General features: G+C 60.6%; 1 protein-coding gene across 1 annotated transcript; it reads left to right on the top strand.

Moving 5' to 3' along the window:
- Window positions 1-623: 623 nt before the first annotated feature.
- On the top strand, window positions 624-19,858 carry LOC101751749 (phosphoribosylformylglycinamidine synthase-like; the record flags this gene model as incomplete). The annotated part of the gene is made up of 17 exons (XM_040657214.2): window positions 624-755; window positions 1,353-1,403; window positions 2,113-2,343; window positions 4,327-4,507; window positions 5,283-5,366; window positions 5,948-6,103; window positions 6,706-6,831; window positions 8,473-8,618; window positions 9,574-9,778; window positions 11,011-11,102; window positions 12,079-12,193; window positions 13,296-13,446; window positions 14,740-14,901; window positions 16,845-17,248; window positions 17,292-17,654; window positions 17,705-17,798; window positions 17,904-19,858. Coding segments are annotated over 15 exons (2,256 nt in total), but the record flags the coding sequence as incomplete, so codon positions are not given.
- Window positions 19,859-20,261: the final 403 nt, after the last annotated feature.

Below are 20,261 nucleotides of genomic sequence, written 5' to 3'. Positions count from 1 at the left end.
AACACTCCCCTAATTAACCCCCGTTAGGAGTTCCGGCTGCATGGTTCCCCCCCCCCCATTAATGAATCACATCCCTTAATTAACAAACACTCCCCTAATTAACGAATCCCCGTTAGGAGTTCCGGCTGTGCTGTCCCCCCCCATTAATGAATCACCCCCCCTAATTAACAAACACTCCCCTAATTAACGAATCCCCGTTAGGAGTTCCGGCTGTGCTGCCCCCCCCATTAATGAATCACATCCCTTAATTAATTAACACTCCCCTAATTAACGAATCCCCGTTAGGAGTTCCGGCTGTGCTGTCCCCCCCCATTAATGAATCACCCCCCCTAATTAACAAACACTCCCCTAATTAACGAATCCCCGTTAGGAGTTCCGGCTGTGCTGCCCCCCCCATTAATGAATCACATCCCTTAATTAATTAACACTCCCCTAATTAACGAATCCCCGTTAGGAGTTCCGGCTGTGCTGCCCCCCCCATTAATGAATCACATCCCTTAATTAATTAACACTCCCCTAATTAACGAATCCCCGTTAGGAGTTCCGGCTGTGCTGTCCCCCCCCATTAATGAATCACCCCCCCTAATTAATTAACACTCCCCTAATTAACGAATCCCCGTTAGGAGTTCCGGCTGCGCCGCTCCCCGGCGGTGCTCCGCGCGCTGTCTCTGCCCGCAGCGCTGTCGGTGGGGGCGGCGCTGGAGAGAGTGCTGAGACTGCCGGCAGTGGGCAGCAAACGGTACCTCACCAACAAGGTGGGTCATACGGGGGTCATACGTGGGTCATACGTGTGTGTCATATGGGTTATGTGTGTGTCATATGGGTTATATGGGTTCTGTGTGTGTGTGAATGGAGAGAGTGCTGAGACTGCCGGCCGTGGGCAGCAAATGGTACCTCACCAACAAGGTGGGTCATACGGGGGTCATACGTGTGTCATATGTGTGTCATATGTGTGTGTCATATGGGTTATGTGTGTGTCATATGGGTTATATGGGTTCTGTGTGTGTGTGAATGGAGAGAGTGCTGAGACTGCCGGCCGTGGGCAGCAAATGGTACCTCACCAACAAGGTGGGTCATACGGGGGTCATACGTGTGTCATATGTGTGTCATATGTGTGTGTCATATGGGTTATGTGTGTGTCATATGGGTTATATGGGTTCTGTGTGTGTGTGAATGGAGAGAGTGCTGAGACTGCCAGCCGTGGGCAGCAAACGGTACCTCACCAACAAGGTGGGTCATACGGGGGTCATACGTGTGTCATACGTGTGCCATACGTGTGTGTGATATGGGTTATGTGTGTGTGATATGGGTTATGTGTATGTGACATGGGTTATGTATGTGTGTGAATGGAGAGAGTGCTGAGACTGCCGGCGGTGGGCAGCAAATGGTACCTCACCAACAAGGTGGGTCATACGTGTGTCATACGTGTGTCATACGTGTGTGTTGTATGTTATATGTGTGTGTTATGTGTGTGTGAATGGAGAGAGTGCTGAGACTGCCGGCGGTGGGCAGCAAACGGTACCTCACCAATAAGGTGTGACATACGGGGGTCATATGTGGGTCATATGTGGGTCATACGTGTGTGACGTGTGTGTGTGATATGGGTTATGTGTGTTATGTGCGTGTTATGTGTGTGTGATATGGGTTCTGTGTGTGTCTGCATGGAGAGAGTGCTGAGGCTGCTGGCTGTGGGCAGCAACCCCCTGACCCCATAACCCCATACCCCCCTTCCTGACCCCATACCCCACCCCATAAGCCCATACCTCACCCCATAAGCCCATAACCCCATATCCCCCGCACGTGGACCGCTCAGTGATGGGGTTGGTGGCCCAGCTGCAGTGTGTGGGTCCCCTCCACACCCCCTGACCCCATACCCCATCCCCTGACCCCATATCCCCCTTCCTGCCCCCATACCCCCCTTCCTGACCCCATACCCCACCCCATAACCCCATACCCCATATCCCCCGCAGGTGGACCGCTCAGTGACAGTGTTGGTGGCCCAGCAGCAGTGCGTGGGTCCCCTCCACACCCCCTGACCCCATAACCCCCTCTCACACCCCATACCCCACCCCATATCCCCCTTCCTGACCCCATACCCCATATCCCCCGCAGGTGGACCGCTCAGTGACGGGGTTGGTGGCCCAGCAGCAGTGCGTGGGTCCCCTCCACACCCCGTTGGCCGACGTGGCGGTGGTGGCGCTGTCCCATTTGGAGCTTACGGGGGCAGCGACGTCTTTAGGGGAGCAGCCCATTAAAGGGCTCCTGGACCCCGCAGCCGGGGCCCGCCTGGCCCTATGCGAGGCCATCACCAACCTCTGCTTCGCCCGCGTCACCGAGCTCAAGGTGGGGGGGGGGGGGATGGGGGCAGTGGGGTGGGGGCAGTGTGGGGTCAATGGGGTGGATGTGGGGGCAGTGGGAGGGGTGTGGGGTCAGTGGGGGCAGTGGGGTGGGGGGGGGTCAGTGGGGCTGGGGGCTCGGTATGGGGGCAGTGGGGTGGGGGGGGGTCAGTGGGGTGGGGTCAATTGGGTGGCCATAGGGGCAGTGGGGTCAGTGGGGTGGGGGGGGTCAGTGGGGTGGGTATGGGGTCAATGGGGTGGGGGTGGGGGCAGTGTGGGGTCAATGGGGTGGATGTGGGGGCAGTGGGAGGGGTGTGGGGTCAGTGGGGGCAGTGGGGTGGGGGTGGGTCAGTGGGGCTGGGGGGTGGGGGGGGGTCAGTGGGGGCAGTGGGGTGGGGGTGGGGTCAATGGGGTGGTCATAGGGGCAGTGGGGTGGGGGGGAGGCGGTGGGGTCAGTGGGGTGGGGTCAATTGGGTGGTCATACGGGCAGTGGGGTCAGTGGGGTCAGTGGGGTCAGTGGGGTGGGGGCGGTGGGGGTGTGGGGGCAGTGGGGTGGGGGCGGTGGGGGGGGTGTGGGGTCAGTGGGGTGGGGTCAATTGGGTGGTCATAGGGGCAGTGGGGTCAGTGGGGTGGGGGTGGTAGGGGGGGTGTGGGGTCAGTGGGGGCGGTGGGGTGGGGGTGGGTCAGTGGGGCTGGGGGGTGGGGGGGGGGTCAGTGGGGGCAGTGGGGTGGGGGTGGGGTCAATGGGGTGGTCATAGGGGCAGTGGGGTGGGGGGGAGGCGGTGGGGTCAGTGGGGTGGGGTCAATTGGGTGGTCATACGGGCAGTGGGGTCAGTGGGGTCAGTGGGGTCAGTGGGGTGGGGGCGGTGGGGGTGTGGGGGCAGTGGGGTGGGGGCGGTGGGGGGGGTGTGGGGTCAGTGGGGTGGGGTCAATTGGGTGGTCATAGGGGCAGTGGGGTCAGTGGGGTGGGGGTGGTAGGGGGGGTGTGGGGTCAGTGGGGGCGGTGGGGTGGGGGTGGGTCAGTGGGGCTGGGGGGTGGGGGGGGGTCAGTGGGGGCAGTGGGGTGGGGGTGGGGTCAATGGGGTGGTCATAGGGGCAGTGGGGTGGGGGGGAGGCGGTGGGGTCAGTGGGGTGGGGTCAATTGGGTGGTCATACGGGCAGTGGGGTCAGTGGGGTCAGTGGGGTCAGTGGGGTGGGGGCGGTGGGGGTGTGGGGGCAGTGGGGTGGGGGCGGTGGGGGGGGTGTGGGGTCAGTGGGGTGGGGTCAATTGGGTGGTCATAGGGGCAGTGGGGTCAGTGGGGTGGGGGTGGTAGGGGGGGTGTGGGGTCAGTGGGGGCGGTGGGGTGGGGGTGGGGTCAGTGGGGTGGGGGCAGTGGGGGGGTGCGGGCAGTGGGGTGGGGGCGGTGGGGGGAGTGTGGTGTCAGTGGGGGCAATGGGGCGGGGGTGGGGTCAATGGGGTGGTCATAGGGGCAGTGGGGTGGAGGTGGGGTCAGTGGGGCTGGGGGGGGATGGGGGCAGTGGGGTGGGGGTGGGGTCAATGGGATGGTCATAGGGGCAGTGGGGTGGGTGTGGGGGCAGTGGGGTGGGGGTGGGGTCAATGGGGTGGGGGCAGTCAGTGGCGCTGGGGGGGGATGGGGGTGGCGAGGTGGGGATGGGGGCAGTGGGGGGAATCACTGGGGGGGTTTGACCCCCTGTGACCTCTGACCCCCCCATGCCCTCCAACCCCCCCCGGTGACTTCTGTCACCCCCATGCCCTCCTATCCCCCATGACCTCCAACCTCCTCTGACCCCCATGACCTCTGACCCCCCCAAGGCACTCCAACCCCCTGTGACCTCTGACCTCCCGCCCCCCATGCCCTCTGACCCCCCATGCCCTCTGACCCCCCCACCCCCCATGCCCTCCGAACCCCCTCCAGTGACCTCTGTCCCCCCCATGCCCTCCTATCCCCCGTGACCTCTGACCCCCCCCCCGTGACCTCTGACCCCGCAGGACGTGAAGTGCTCGGCCAATTGGATGTGGGGGAGCAAAGCGGGGGAGGAGGGGGCGGCGTTGGTGGCCGCGTGCCGGGGGATGGTGGGCGCCATGGAGCAGCTCGGAGTGGCCGTGGATGGGGGGAAGGATTCGCTCAGCATGGCGGCACGCGTGGGGAACGACACCGTCATGGCGCCCGGTGGGTCACGTGGTCCTGGGGGTCAAAGGTCATGGGGTCAAAGGAGGGGCTATGGGGTCATGGTGGGGCTATGGGGACTCAATATGGCGGCACGCGTGGGGAACGACACCGTCATGGCGCCCGGTGGGTCACGTGATCATGGAAGGGGTCACATGATCATGGGGGAGGGTCATGTGGTCAGGGGGGGGTCATGTGACATGGGGTTATGGTGGGGTTATGGGGTCCTGATGGGGTGATGGGGACTCAATATGGCGGCACGCGTGGGGAACGACATCGTCATGGCGCCCGGTGGGTCACGTGGTCACAGAGGTCAAAGGTCATGGGGTCAAAGGAGGGGCTATGGGGTCATGGCAGGGCTATGGGGACTCAGCATGGCGGCAGGCATTGGAACAGACACCGTCATGGCACCCGGTGGGTCACGTGATCATGGAAGGGGTCATGGGGGGGGGGTCACGTGGTCATGGAGGGGTCATGTGGTCGTGGGGGGGTCATGTGACATGGGGTTATGGTGGGGTTATGGGGTTCTTATGGGGTGATGGGGACTCAATATGGCGGCACGCGTGGGGAGCGACACCGTCATGGTGCCCGGTGGGTCACGTGGTCGTGGGGGTCAAAGGTCATGGGGTCATGGTGAGGTTATGGGGTCACAGTGGGCTGATGGGATAGGAGAACATGGAGGTTATGGGGTCTCATTGGTGGGTCAGGCAATGCCAAGGGGGAGGGGAGTCTGACCCCATGACCCCGTGACCTCTGACCCCGTGACCTCTGACCCCAGGCACGTTGGTGATCTCCGCCTACGCCTTCTGCCCCGACATCACCGCCACCGTCAGCCCCGACCTCAAATGTCCCGGAGGGAGAGGTGGGCGACCCCACAGACCCCATACAGCCCCATAGGGCGGCTCCCCACCCCACAGACCCATAGGGCCCCATGGGGCAGCTCCAGACCCCATAGACCCCATAGGGCCCCATGGGGCAGCTCCCCACCCCATAGAGCCCCATAGGGCCCCATAGGGCAGCTCCCCACCCCACAAACCCCATAGGGCCCCATAGGGCTGTTCCCCACCCCACAGACCCCATAGGACCCCATAGGGCTTCTCCCCACCCCATATCCCACATGGGGCCCTATAGAGCTTCTCCGCACTCCATAACTCTTCCCTCACCCCATAGGGTTTCTCCCCACCCCATATCCCTTATTGTTCCCCATAGGGTTTCCTCTCACCCCATAACTGTTTTGGGACCCCATAGAGCTTCTCCCCGCCCCATATCCCACATAGGGCCCTATAGGGTTTCTCCCCACCCCATATCCCACATAGGGCCCTATAGGGTTTCTCCCCACCCCATATCCCACATAGGGCCCTATAGGGTTTCTCCCCACCCCATATCCCACATAGGGCCCTATGGGGTTTCTCGCCACCCCATAACCTTATTGTGACCCCATAGGGGCGCTGCTGTGGGTGGCCCTAAATCCGGGCCGGCACCGTTTGGGGGGCAGCGCTTTGGCGCAGGTCTACTCCCAAATAGGGGATTCGTGCCCCGACCTCGACGACCCCAAAACCCTCACGGCCGCTTTTAGGGTCACCCAGGAGCTGCTCAAAGGTGGGCGCTTATGGGGTCGGCATGGGGGGGGGGGATATGGGGTGGGGGAAGGGATATGGGGTCATTGGGGGGAATATGGGGTCAGTGGGGGGGATATGGGGTGGGGAAGGGATATGGGGTCATTGGGGGGGATATGGGGTAGGGGAAGATATATGGGGTCATTGGGGGGGATATGGGGGGTTGGAGGGGATGTGGGGTCAGTGGGGGGGGATATGGGGTCGGGGAAGGGTTATGGGGTCAGTGGGGGGCATTTGGGGTTGGGGAAGGGCTATAGGGTCGGGGGGGGGATATGGGGTCCCCATGTTGGCTTTGGGGTCCCCCTGTGGCCTTCATGTTCCTCCTATGGGCTTTGGGGTCCCATATGAGATATAGGGTCCCTTATGGGCTTTGGAGTCCCCCTATGGCCTTTGAGTCCCCATATGGGGTTTTGTAGATCCCCTATAGGGGTTGTAGGTCCCCTATGGGCTTTGGGTTCCCATGTGGGGTTTTGTAGATCCCCTATAGGGTTTGTAGGTCCCCTATGGGCTTTGGGGTCCCCATATGGGCTTTGGGGTCCCCCCCATGTGGCTTTGGGGCCCCACGTGTGCGTGTGGGGCCGGCAGAGCGCGCGGTGACGGCGGGCCACGATGTGAGCGACGGCGGTCTGCTCAGCTGCGCCCTGGAGATGGCCTTCGCCGGCAACTGCGGCCTCAGCCTGCGATTCAGCACCGCCGGCACGGACAGCGACCGTACGGGATGACCCCCAGTGACCCCGTCCTGACCCACAGCCCATAATAACCCAGAATGACCCCCAGTGACCCCGTCCTGACCCACAGCCCATAATAGCCCATGACCCCCAGTGACCCCGCCCTGACCTACAGCCCATAATAACCCAGAATGACCCCCAGTGACCCCGCCCTGACCCACAGCCCATAATAACCCAGAATGACCCTCAGTGACCCCACTGTGATCCACAGCCCATAATAACCCAGAATGACCCTCAGTGACCCCAATGTGATCCACAGCCCATAATAACCCACAGCCCATAACAACCCATAATGACCCCCAGTGACCCACAGCCCATAATAACCCAGAATGACCCTCAGTGACCCCACTGTGATCCACAGCCCATAATAACCCAGAATGACCCTCAGTGACCCCAATGTGATCCACAGCCCATAATAACCCACAGCCCATAACAACCCATAATGACCCCCAGTGACCCACAGCCCATAATAACCCGCTGCCCAGAATGACCCCCAGTGACCCCAATGTGATCCACAGCCCATAATAACCCCCAGCCCAGAATAGCCCATAATGATCCATAATAACCCAGAATGACCCCCAGTGACCCCACCCTGACCCACAGCCCATAATAGTCCATGACCCCCAGTGACCCATAGTGACCCACAGCCCATAATAACCCACAGCCCATAACAACCCATGACCCCCAGTGACCCTGCTGTGACCCATAGCCCATAATAGCCCATGACCCCCAGTGACCCATAGTGACCCACAGCCCATAATAGTCCATGGCCCCCAGTGACCCCACCCTGACCCACAGCCCATAATAACCCAGAATGACCCCCAGTGACCCCACCCTGACCCACAGCCCATAATAACCCAGAATGACCCCCAGTGACCCCGCCCTGACCCACAGCCCATAATAGCCCATGACCCCCAGTGACCCATAGTGACCCACATCCCATAATACCCCCCAGCCCTGCACTGACCCCATGACCCCACCTTGACCCCGTGACCCCTTCCTGACCCTGTGACCCCTCCGTGACCCTGTGACCCCACCTTGACCCCTGACCCCACGACCCTTCTCTGACCCCGTGACCCCTCCCTGACCCCATGACCTCTGTGACCTCTGACCCCGTGACCCCTCCATGACCTCTGTGACCTCTGACCCCATGACCCCTCCCTGACCCTGTGACCTCATATTGACCCCATGACCCTGTGACCCCATGCCCCTTATTGACCCCGTGACCCCTCTCTGACCCCATGACCCCACCTTGACCCCTGACCCCATGACCCCTTCCTGACCCCGTGACCCCACCTTGACCCCCAACCCCATGACCCCTCTCTGACCCCACACCACCACATCCCCTCTCTGACCCCATAACCCCACGCCCCCTCTCTGACCCTGTGACCCCTCTCTGACCCCGTGACCCCTTCCTGACCCCGTGACCCCTCTGTGACCCCGTGACCCCATGACCCCACCTTGACCCATGACCCCATGACCCCTCTCTGACCCCACAGCACCACATCCCCTCTCTGACCCCATAACCCCCCGCCCCCTCATTGACCCCGTGACCCCACCCTGACCCCATGACCCCACCCTGACCCCGTGACCCCTCGGTGACCTCTGACCTCTGACCCCTCAGCCCTGGCGCTGCTGTTCGCGGAGGAGCCGGGGCTGCTGCTGGAGGTCAGAGAGGAGGACGCGGCGGCCATCTTGGAGCGCTACGGGAACAGCGGGGTCAGCTGCAGCCATATTGGGACCAGCGGCCCTATAGGGCCGGACGAGGAGGTGAGGGGCGTTATGGGATGGCCAGGGGGTCACATGGGGTCCTTATGGGGTCACTATGGGGTCCTTATAGGGTCCTTATTGGGTGGTTATGGAGTCACTATGGGGTCCTTATGGGGCCCCTATGGGGCTGTGAGGTCCTTATAGGGTCCTTATGGTGTCCATATGGGGTCCCTATGGGGCTATGAGGTCCTTATGGGGTCCCTATGGGGCTATGGGGTTCTTATTGTGTCTCTATGGGGCCCCTATGGGGTCCTTATGGGGTCCCTATGGGGCTATGGGGTCCTTATGGTGTCCCTATGGGGTCCCTATGGGGTCCCTATGAGGCTATGGGGTTCTTATTGTGTCCCTATGGGGTCCCTATGGGGTCCCTATGGGGCTTTGGGGTTCTTATGGTGTCCCTATGGCGTCCTTATGGGGTCCCTATGAGGCTATGGGGTTCTTATTATGTCCCTATGGGGTCCTTGTGGGGTCCTTATGAGGCTATGAAGTCCTTATGGGGTCCCTATGAGGACCTTATGGGGTCCCTATGGGGCTATGCGGTCCTTATGGTGTCCCTATGGGGCTATGGGGTCCTTATGATGCCCCTATGGGGCTATGGGGTCCCTATGGTGCCCCTATGGGGTCCTTATGGGGCCCTTATGAGGTCCTTATGGTGTCCCTATGGGGCTATGAAGTCCTTATGGGGTCCCTATGAGGACCTTATGGGGTCCCTATGGGGCTATGGGGTCCTTATGGTGCCCCTATGGGGTCCTTATGGGGTCCCTATGGGGCTATGGGGTCCTTATGGTGCCCCTATGGGGTCCTTATGGGGTCCCTATGGGGCTATGGGGTCCTTATGGTGCCCCTGTGGGGTCCTTATGGTGTCCCTATGGGGCTATGAGGTCCCTATGGTGTCCCTATGGGGTCCTTATGGTGTCCCTGTGGGTTCCCTATGTGTGCCGCGGTCCTCCCGCAGGTGTCGCTGTCGCTGGGGGGCGCTGTGGCGCTGCGGGGCTCCGTGGGGTCGCTGCGGGCGCTGTGGGAGGAGACGAGTTTCCAATTGGAGCGGCTGCAGACGGAGCCGCGCTGCGTAGCGGAGGAGGAGAAGGCGCTGAGGCGCCGCCAGGGGGCGCACTTCTCCGTCAGCTTCCCGCTCACGGCCGGACCGCCGCCGCACGTCGGTATGGCGCCTTATGGGGTTATGGGTTATGGGTTATGGGGTTATAGGGTTGGGGGGGGTATGGGGTTATGGGTTATGGGGTTATGGGGGAGATATGGGGTTATGGGGTTATGGGGGGGATATGGGGTTATGGGGGTATGGGGTTATGGGGTTGGGGGGGGAGATGGGGTTATGGGGTTATGGGGGGGATATGGGGTTATGGGGGTATGGGGTTATGGGGTTGGGGGGGGGAGATGGGGTTATGGGGGGTTATGGGGTTATGGGTTATGGGGTTATGGGGGGGATATGGGGTTATGGGGTTGGGGGGTTGTGGGGTTATGGGGGGTTATGGGGTTGGGTGGGGAGATGGGGTTATGGGGGGTTATGGGGTTATGGGGTTATGGGGGGTTATGGGGGGTTATGGGGTTATGGGGGCGTATGGGGTTATAGGGGGGTATGGGGGGGTATGGGGTTGTGGGGTTGGGGGGTTATGGGGTTATGGGTTATGGGGGGGATATGGGGTTATGGGGTTGGGGGGTTATGGGGGGTTATGGGGTTATGTGGGGGTATGGGGTTATGGGGTTGTGGGGGGGTATGGGGTTATAGGGGGGTATGGGGTTGTGGGGTTGAGGAATTATGGGAGGTGATGGGGGGGTTATGGGGTTGGGGGGGGAATATGGGGTTTTGGGGGGGTATGGGGTTATGGGGTTATGGGTTATGGGGTGGGGGGTAGATGGGGTTATGGGGGGCTATGGGGGGTTATGGGGTTGGGGGGTTATGGGGTGGGGATGAGGGGTATGGGGTTTTGGGGGGTTATGGGGTTGGGGAGATACGGGGTTATGGGGGGGTATGGGGGGTTGTGGGGTTATGGGGTTGGGGGGTTATGGGGTTATGGGGGGGATGGGGGGTTATGGGGTTGTGGGGTTATGGGGTTGGGGGGTTATGGGGTTATGGGGGGGATATGGGGTTATGGGGTTGTGGGGTTATGGGGTTGGGGGGTTATGGGGTTATGGGGGGCTATGGGGGGTTATGGGGTTGGGGGGTTATGGGGTTATGGGGGGCTATGGGGGGTTATGGGGTTGGGGGGTTATGGGGTGGGGATGAGGGGTATGGGGTTTTGGGGGGTTATGGGGTTATGGGGGGGATATGGGGTTATGGGGAGTTATGGCTGTATGGGGCTGCGGCTCTATGGGGCTGCGGCTGTATGGGGCGGTGGATCTGTGGGGCAGAGGCGATGTGTGGGTCGCCCCATAGGCGCTGTGGGGCCGCGCGTGGCGGTGCTGCGGGAGGAGGGCAGCAATGGGGACCGAGAAATGGCCGCCGCCTTTCACATGGCGCAATTCGAGGTCACACACAGCGCGGGGCGGGGAGATGTGGGGCGGGGGGGGGATGGGGGGTGCGGGATGGGGGATGTGGGGCGGGGGGGGCTGTGGGGGGAATGGGGGGGATGTGGGGCAGGGGGTGGATGGGGGGCGGGGGAGACCCCATTGGGTGCCATTGGGCGCCATCTTGAATCCCATTGGGTTCCATTGGGCACCATTGGGTGCCATTGGTTCCCATTGGGCGCCATATTGGATCCCATTGGGCGCCATATTGGATCCCATTGGGTGCCATATTGGTTCCCATTCAGTGCCATTGGGCGCCATATTCGTTCTCATTTGGGGTTCCCATTGGGTACCATTGGGCGCCATATTGGTTCCCATTTGGGGCTCCCATTGGGTGCTATTGGGCGCCATATTGGATCCCATTGGGCACCATATTGGTTCCCATTTGGGGTTCCCATTGGGCGCCATTGGGCGCCATATTGGTTCCCATTGAGTTCTCTTTGGGCTCCATATTGTTTTCTATTGGCGACCATATTGGATTCCATTGGGTGCCATTTTGGTTCCCATTGGGCGCCATCTTGGATTCCATTGGTTCCCATTGGCTTCCCATTGGGCGCCATATTGGATCCCATTGGTTCCCATTGGCTTCCCATTGGGCGCCATATTGGATCCCATCGGGCACCATATTGGTTCCCATTGGGATTCCCATTGGGCGCCATCTTGGATCCCATTGGGCGCCATATTGGTTCCCATTGGGATTCCCATCGGGTGCCATATTGGATCCCATTGGGCGCCATATTGGATCCCATTGGGATTCCCATTGGGCGCCATCTTGGATCCCATTGGGCGCCATATTGGTTCCCATTGGGATTCCCATTGGGATTCCCATTCCGTCCCCATTCAGGATCCCATTTTGGGGTTCCCCCTCTGCAGCGTTCCCCCAAAGCCCCCCCCCCACGTCCCGACCCCATAACCCCGACCCCGCTGTGCCCCACAGGTGTGGGACGTCACCACGGAGGACCTCCGCAGCGGCGCCACGACCCTCGATGGCTTCCGGGGGGTGGTCTTTGTGGGGGGGTTCAGCTACGCCGACGTTTTGGGGTCGGCCAAAGGTGAGACCCCAAAAGGGCTTATGGGGCTCTAGAGGGTGGGGGGGGGGGGGAGGAGTACGCATTTGGGGTTCCCGTTGAGTTCCCACTGGGCGCCATATTGGTTCCCATTGGGGTTCCCATTGGAGTTCCCATTGGACGCCATATTGGATCCCATTGACTTCCCATTGGGTGCCATATTGGATCCCATTGAGTTCCCTTTGGGTTCCCATTTGGGGTTCCCATTGAGTTCCCATTGGCCAACATATTGGATCCCATTGAGTTCCCATTGGGTTCCCATTGGGCGCCATATTGGATCCCATTGAGTTCCCATTGGCCAACATATTGGATCCCATTGAGTTCCCATTGAGTTCCCATGGGGCGCCATATTGGATCCCATTGACTTCCCATTGGGCGCCATATTGGTTTCCATTGAGTTCCCATTGGGGTTCCCATTTGGGGTTCCCATTTGGGGTTCCCATTGGGGTTCCCATTGAGATCCCATTGACTTCTCACTAGGCACCATATTGGATCCCATTGAGTTCCCATTGGGCGCCATATTGGATCCCATTGAGTTCCCATTGGGCGCCATATTGGATCCCATTGGGTTCCCATTGGGGGCCATATTGATTCCCATTGGGTTCCCATTGGGCGCCATATTGGATCCCATTGGGTTCCCATTGGGGTTCCCATTTGAGGTTCCCATTGACTTCTCATGGGGCACCATATTGGATCCCATTGACTTCCCATTGGGCGCCGTATTGGATCCCATTGACTTCCTATTGGGCGCCATATTGGATCCCATTGGGGTTCCCTTTGGGTGCCATATTGGATCCCATTGAGTTCCCATTTGGGGTTCCCATTTGGGGTTCTCATTGGGGTTCCCATTGAGATCCCATTGACTTCTCACTGGGCACCATATTGCATCCCATTGAGTTCCCATTGGGCGCCATATTGGATCCCATTGGGTTCCCATGGGGTGCCATATTGGATCCCATTGACTTCTCATTGGGCGCCATATTGGATCCCATTGAGCCCCCATTCCTCCTCCCTTTGGACCCCCTTTCGGGGTCCCCACGTTGTCCCCCAACCCCCCCCCCATTCTGAACCCCCCCCCTCCCCACAGGGTGGGCTGCGGTCGCCCGCTTTGACCCCCGGGTTCGGGCGGGTCCTGGAGGACTTCCGGCGGCGCCCCGATACCTTCAGCCTGGGGGTCTGCAATGGCTGCCAGCTGATGGCACTGCTGGGCTGGGTGGGGGACCCCCCGGGGGGCAGAGGTGAGGGGGGGGCCCATGGGGGGGGGGCCATAAGTGGGTGGGGGTCTTATGGGGGTAGAGCCATGGGGTGGGGTCTTGTGGGTGGGGGTCACATAAATGGGGGTCCCATGGGGGGGGGGGGTCCCATTAGTGGGTGGGGGTCTTATGGGGGTAGAGCCATGGGGTGGGGTCTTATGGGTGGGGGTCCCATGGGTTGGGGTCTTATGGGTGGGGGTCCCATAAATGGGGGTCCCATTGGGTGGGGGGGTTGGAGTAAGGGGGGGGCCCATAAGTGGGTGGGGGTCTTATGGGAGTAGAGCCGTGGGGTGGGGTCTTATGGGTGGGGGTCTCATAAATGGGGGTCCCATGGGGGGGGGGCGTAAGGGGGGGGGGGCCCATAAGCGGGTGGGGGTCTTATGGGGGTAGAGCCATGGGGTGGGGTCTTTTGGGTGGGGGTCTCATAAATGGGGGTCCCATGGGGGGGGGGGGGTCCCATTAGTGGGGGCCCCATACATGGGGGTCCCTTGGGGGGGGTCTCATAAATGGGGGTCCCATGGGGGGGGGGGCCCATAAGTGGGTGGGGGTCTTATGGGGGTAGAGCCATGGGGTGGGGTCTTATGGGTGGGGGTCTCATAAATGGGGATCCCATGGGGGGGGGGGAGGGGGCATGGATGGGGGTGCCATAAGTGGGGGTCTTATGGGGGGGGGTCCCTTGGGTGGGGGTCCCATGGGTGGGGCTCATAAATGGGGGTCCCATGGGGAGGGTCCGATGGGGGGGGTCTTTTGGGGGGGGAATGGGGGAGGGGTCCCATAAAATGGGGGTCCCATGGAAGGGGGGGGGCATGGGTGGGGGTCCCGTAAGTGGGGGTCTTATGGGGGGGGGGAATGGGGGGGGTCCCATAAGTGGGGGTCCCATAAGTGGGGGTCTTATGCGGGCTGTCCCATGGGTGGGGGTCTTATGGGGGTAGAGCCATGGGGTGGGGTCTTATGGGTGGGGGTCCCATAAATGGGGGAGCCATGGGGGGGGGGATGGGGGGGGCATGGGAGGGGGTCCCATAAGTGGGGGTCTTGCGGGGGGGGGGCTTATTGAGACCCCCCCTCCTCTTGGGACTGCTGCCTCCCCATTATAACCCCCCCCCCTTTCCGAACCCCCCCCTCCTTTTGTGACCCCCCCCTTATTGTACCCCCCCCCCCCCCCCCCCACAGATGGGGCCGACGGCGCCGCCCCCCCCCCCCGGTGCTGCTGACCCCAAACGAATCGGGGCCCCTTTTGGGACCCCCCCCTTATTGTAACCCCCCCCCCCCCCCCCACAGATGGGGCCGATGGCGCCGCCCCCCCCCCGGTGCTGCTGACCCCAAACGAATCGGGGCGCTTCGAGTCGCGCTTCGTGGCCGTGCGGGTGGAGGCCGGGCCGGCTGTGATGCTGAGGGGCATGGAGGGCTCCGTGCTGGGGGTCTGGGTGGCCCACGGGCAAGGTGGGGCCCTATGGGGCGCTATGGGGTGCTTATGGGGCGCTATGGGGTGGTTATGGGGTGCTATGGGGTGGTTATGGGGTGCTATGGGGTGTTATGGAGTGGTTAGAGGTGGTTATAGGGCACTATGGGGTGCTTATGGGGCTGGGGAGTGGCTATGGGGTGGTTATGGGGCGCTATGGGGTGGTTATGGGGTGTTACGGGGTGGTTAGAGGTGGTTATGGGGCACTATGGGGTGGTTATGGGGCTGGGGAGTGGCTATGGGGTGGTTATGGGGCACTATGGGGTGTTATGGGGTGCTATGGGGCCGTGATGCTGAGGGGCATGGAGGGCTCCGTGCTGGGGGTCTGGGTGGCCCACGGGCAAGGTGGGGCCCTATGGGGCGCTATGGGGTGCTTATGGGGCGCTATGGGGTGGTTATGGGGTGCTATGGGGTGGTTATGGGGTGCTATGGGGTGTTATGGAGTGGTTAGAGGTGGTTATAGGGCACTATGGGGTGCTTATGGGGCTGGGGAGTGGCTATGGGGTGGTTATGGGGCGCTATGGGGTGGTTATGGGGTGTTACGGGGTGGTTAGAGGTGGTTATGGGGCACTATGGGGTGGTTATGGGGCTGGGGAGTGGCTATGGGGTGGTTATGGGGCACTATGGGGTGTTATGGGGTGCTATGGGGCCGTGATGCTGAGGGGCATGGAGGGCTCCGTGCTGGGGGTCTGGGTGGCCCACGGGCAAGGTGGGGCCCTATGGGGCGCTATGGGGTGCTTATGGGGCTGGGGAGTGGCTATGGGGTGGTTATGGGGCGCTATGGGGTGCTTATGGGGCAGTATGGGGTGGTTATGGGGCTGGGGAGTGGCTATGGGGTAGTTATGGGGTGCTATGGGGTGGTTATGGGGTGTTATGGGGTGGTTATGGGGTGCTATGGGGTGGTTAGAGGTGGTTATGGGGTACTGTGGGGTGGTTATGGGGCTGGGGAGTGGCTATGGGGTGGTTATGGGGTGTTATGGGGTGGTTAGAAGTGGTTATGGGGCACTATGGGGTGGTTATGGGGTGTTATGGGGCACTATGGGGTGGTTATGGGGCCCTATGGGGGTGGTTATGGGGCTGGGGAGTGGCTATGGGGTAGTTATGGGGTGCTATGGGGTGGTTATGGGGTGTTATGGGGTGGTTATGGGGTGCTATGGGGTACTATGGGGTGGTTATGGGGTGCTATGGGGTGGTTATGGGGCACTGTGGGGTGGTTATGGGGTGCTATGGGGTGGATATGGGGCACTATGGGGTGGTTATGGGGTGTTATGGGGTGGTTAGAGGTGGTTATGGTGCACTATGGGGTGGTTATGGGGCCCTATGGGGTGGTTATGGGGCTGGGGAGTGGCTATGGGGTGGTTATGGGGCGCTATGGGGTGGTTATGGGGTGTTATGGGGTGGTTATGGGGTGCTATGGGGCGCTATGGGGTGGTTATGGGGTGCTATGGGGTGGTTAGAGGTGGTTCTGGGGTGCTATGGGGTGGTTATGGGGCTGGGGAGTGGCTATGGGGTGGTTATGGGGCGCTATGGGGTAGTTAGAGGTGGTTATGGGGTGGTTATGGGGCGCTATGGGGTGGTTACAGGTGGTTATGGGGCACTATGGGGTGGTTATGGGGCACTATGGGGTGGTTATGGGGCTGGGGAGTGGCTATGGGGTGGTTATGGGGTGCTATGGGGTGGTTATGGGGCACTATGGGGTGGTTATGGGGTGCTATGGGGTGGTTATGGGGCACTATGGGGTGGCTATGGGGCACTATGTGCCGCTATGGGGCACTACGGGGCGCTATGGGGCACTGTGGGGCTCTGTGCGACACTGTGGGGCGCTATGGGGCACAACGTTTCGCTATGGGGCGCTATGGGTCCCCGTGGCTCTCTGCGCCCCCCCCACCAACCCCCCTCCCCCCCCTCCCCCCTCCCCTTTCAGGCCGCTTCCACTTCCGGCGGCCGTCGTCCCTCCCCTCTCTGCTGACTTCCGGTCTGGCGCCGTTACGTTACGCGGACGATTCCGGCGCCGCCACCGTCGCGTATCCGATGAACCCCAACGGTTCCCCGGGGGGGGTCGCCGCCCTCTGCTCCCCCTGCGGCCGCCATTTGGCCGTTATGCCCCACCCGGAGCGGGGGGTGCTGCGCTGGCAGTGGCCGTGGTGGCCCCAGGAGTGGGGGGGGAGATGTGGGGCGGCTGTGGGGCCGCGGTGGGGCGGAGAGAAGGGGGTGGCGCGGGGGGGGGCGGCGCCGTGGTTGAAGATGTTCCTCAATGCCAGGGAGTGGTGCCGGGGGGACCCATAGAGTCACCATCAGTGGGGCTGGGACCCATACATGGACCCATAGGTGGAGCCTAGACCCATAGGTGGACCCATAGATGGACCCATAGACCCACAGGTGGACCCATAGATGGACCTCAGACCCATAGATTCACACATCAGTGGGGCTGGGACCCATACATGGACCCATAGGTGGACCCATAGACCCACAGGTGGACCCATAGATGGACCTCAGACCCATAGATTCACACATCAGTGGGGCTGGGACCCATACATGGACCCATAGGTGGACCCATAGACCCACAGGTGGACCCATAGATGGACCTCAGACCCATAGATTCACCATCAGTGGGGCTGGGACCCATACATGGACCCATAGATGGACCCATAGACCCATAGGTGGACCCATAGATGGAGCTCAGACCCATAGATGGACCCATAGGTAGGGCTAGGACCCATAGATGGACCCATAGGTGGGGCTCAGACCCATAGATGGACCCATAGATGGAGCTCAGATCCATAGATGGACCCATAGACCCATAGGTGGACCCATAGATGGAGCTCAGACCCATAGATGGACCCATAGGTGGGGCTAGGACCCATAGATGGACCCATAGGTGGGGCTCAGACCCATAGATGGACCCATAGATGGAGCTCAGACCCATAGATGGACCCATAAGTGGGGCTAGGACCCATACATGGACCCATAGGTGGACCCATAGACCCACAGGTGGACCCATAGATGGACCTCAGACCCATAGATTCACCATCAGTGGGGCTGGGACCCATACATGGACCCATAGGTGGAGCTTAGACCCATAGGTGGACCCATAGGTGGGGCTCAGACCCATAGATTCACCATCAGTGGGGCTGGGACCCATACATGGACCCATAGATGGAGCTTAGACCCATAGGTGGACCCATAGATGGAGCTCAGACCCATAGATTCACCATCAGTGGGGCTGGGACCCATACATGGACCCATAGATGGACCCATAGACCCATAGGTGAACCCATAGATGGAGCTCAGACCCATAGATGGACCCATAGGTAGGGCTAGGACCCATAGATGGACCCATAGATGGACCTCAGACCCATAGATGGACCCATAGATGGACCCATAGGTGGGGCTCAGACCCATAGATGGACCCATAGACCCATAGGTGGACCCATAGATGGAGCTCAGACCCATAGATGGACCCATAGGTGGGGCTAGGACCCATAGATGGACCCATAGGTGGGGCTCAGACCCATAGATGGACCCATAGACCCATAGGTGGACCCATAGGTGGGGCTGGGACCCATACATGGACCCATAGATGGACCCATAGACCCATAGGTGGACCCATAGGTGGGGCTCAGACCCATAGATTCACCATCAGTGGGGCTGGGACCCATACATGGACCCATAGATGGAGCTTAGACCCATAGGTGGACCCATAGATGGAGCTCAGACCCATAGATGGACCCATAGGTAGGGCTAGGACCCATAGATGGACCCATAGATGGAGCTCAGACCCATAGATGGACCCATAGGTGGGGCTCAGACCCATAGATGGACCCATAGATGGACCCATAGGTGGGGCTCAGACCCATAGATGGACCCATAGATGGAGCTCAGACCCATAGATGGACCCATAGACCCATAGGTGGACCCATAGATGGAGCTCAGACCCATAGATGGACCCATAGGTGGGGCTAGGACCCATAGATGGACCCATAGGTGGGGCTCAGACCCATAGATGGACCCATAGACCCATAGGTGGACCCATAGGTGGGGCTGGGACCCATACATGGACCCATAGATGGACCCATAGACCCATAGGTGGACCCATGGATGGAGCTCAGACCCATAGATTCACCATCAGTGGGGCTGGGACCCATACATGGACCCATAGATGGACCCATAGACCCACAGGTGGACCCACAGGTGGGGCTCAGACCCATAGATGGACCCATAGACCCATAGGTGGACCCATAGATGGAGCTCAGACCCATAGATGGACCCATAAGTGGGGCTCAGACCCATAGATGGACCCATAGACCCACAGGTGGACCCATAGGTGGAGCTCAGACCCATAGATGGACCCATGAGTGGGGCTGGGACCCATAGATGGGCCCATAGATGGACCTATAGATGGACCCATAGACCCATAGGTGGACCCATAGATGGACCCATAGGCCCATAAGTGGACTCATAGATGGAGCTCAGACCCATAGATGGACCCATAAACCCATAGATGGACCCATAGGGGGGGCTGGGACCCATAGATTGACCCATAAGTGGGGCTCAGACCCTTAGATGGACCCATAGATGGACCCATAGACCCATAGATGGACCCATAGGGGGGTCTGGGACCCATAGATGGACCCAAAAGTGGGGCTCAGACCCATAGATGGACCCATAGGTAGGGCCGAGGACCCATAAAGGAACCCATAAGGTGACCCACAGACCCATAGATGGACCCATAGATGGAGCTTAGACCCACAGATGGACCCATAGATGGACCCATAGATGGAGCTCAGACCCATAGATTGACCATAAGTGGGGCTGGGACCCATAGGTGGACCCATAGACCCATAGGTGGACCCATAGGTGGAGCTCAGACCCATAGATGGACCCATAGGTGGGGCTCAGACCCATAGATGGACCCATAGACCCATAGGTGGACCCATAGATGGACCTCAGACCCATAGGTGGACCCATAGGGGGGTCTGGGACCCATAGATTGACCCATAAGTGGGGCTGGGACCCATAGATGGACCTATAGACCCATAGGTGGACCCATAGAGGGAGCTTAGACCCACAGATGGACCCGTAGATGGAGCTCAGACCCATAGATTGACCCATAGGTGGGGCTCAGACCCATAGATGGACCCATAGACCCATACATGGAGCTCAGACCCATAGATGGACCCATAGATGGAGCTCAGACCCATAGATTGACCATAAGTGGGGCTGGGACCCATAGATGGACCCATAGGTGGACCTCAGACCCATAGATGGATCCACAGACCCATGGAGGGACCACAGACCCATAGATGGACCCACAGGCCCATAGATGGACCCACAGACGCAT

Source organism: Gallus gallus, unplaced genomic scaffold, assembly GCF_016699485.2.
Source record: "Gallus gallus isolate bGalGal1 unplaced genomic scaffold, bGalGal1.mat.broiler.GRCg7b scaffold_62, whole genome shotgun sequence".
NCBI lineage: Eukaryota > Metazoa > Chordata > Aves > Galliformes > Phasianidae > Gallus > Gallus gallus.
The sequence above is the reverse complement of the archived record's forward strand: the minus strand, read 5'-3'. Positions and strand labels throughout refer to the sequence as shown.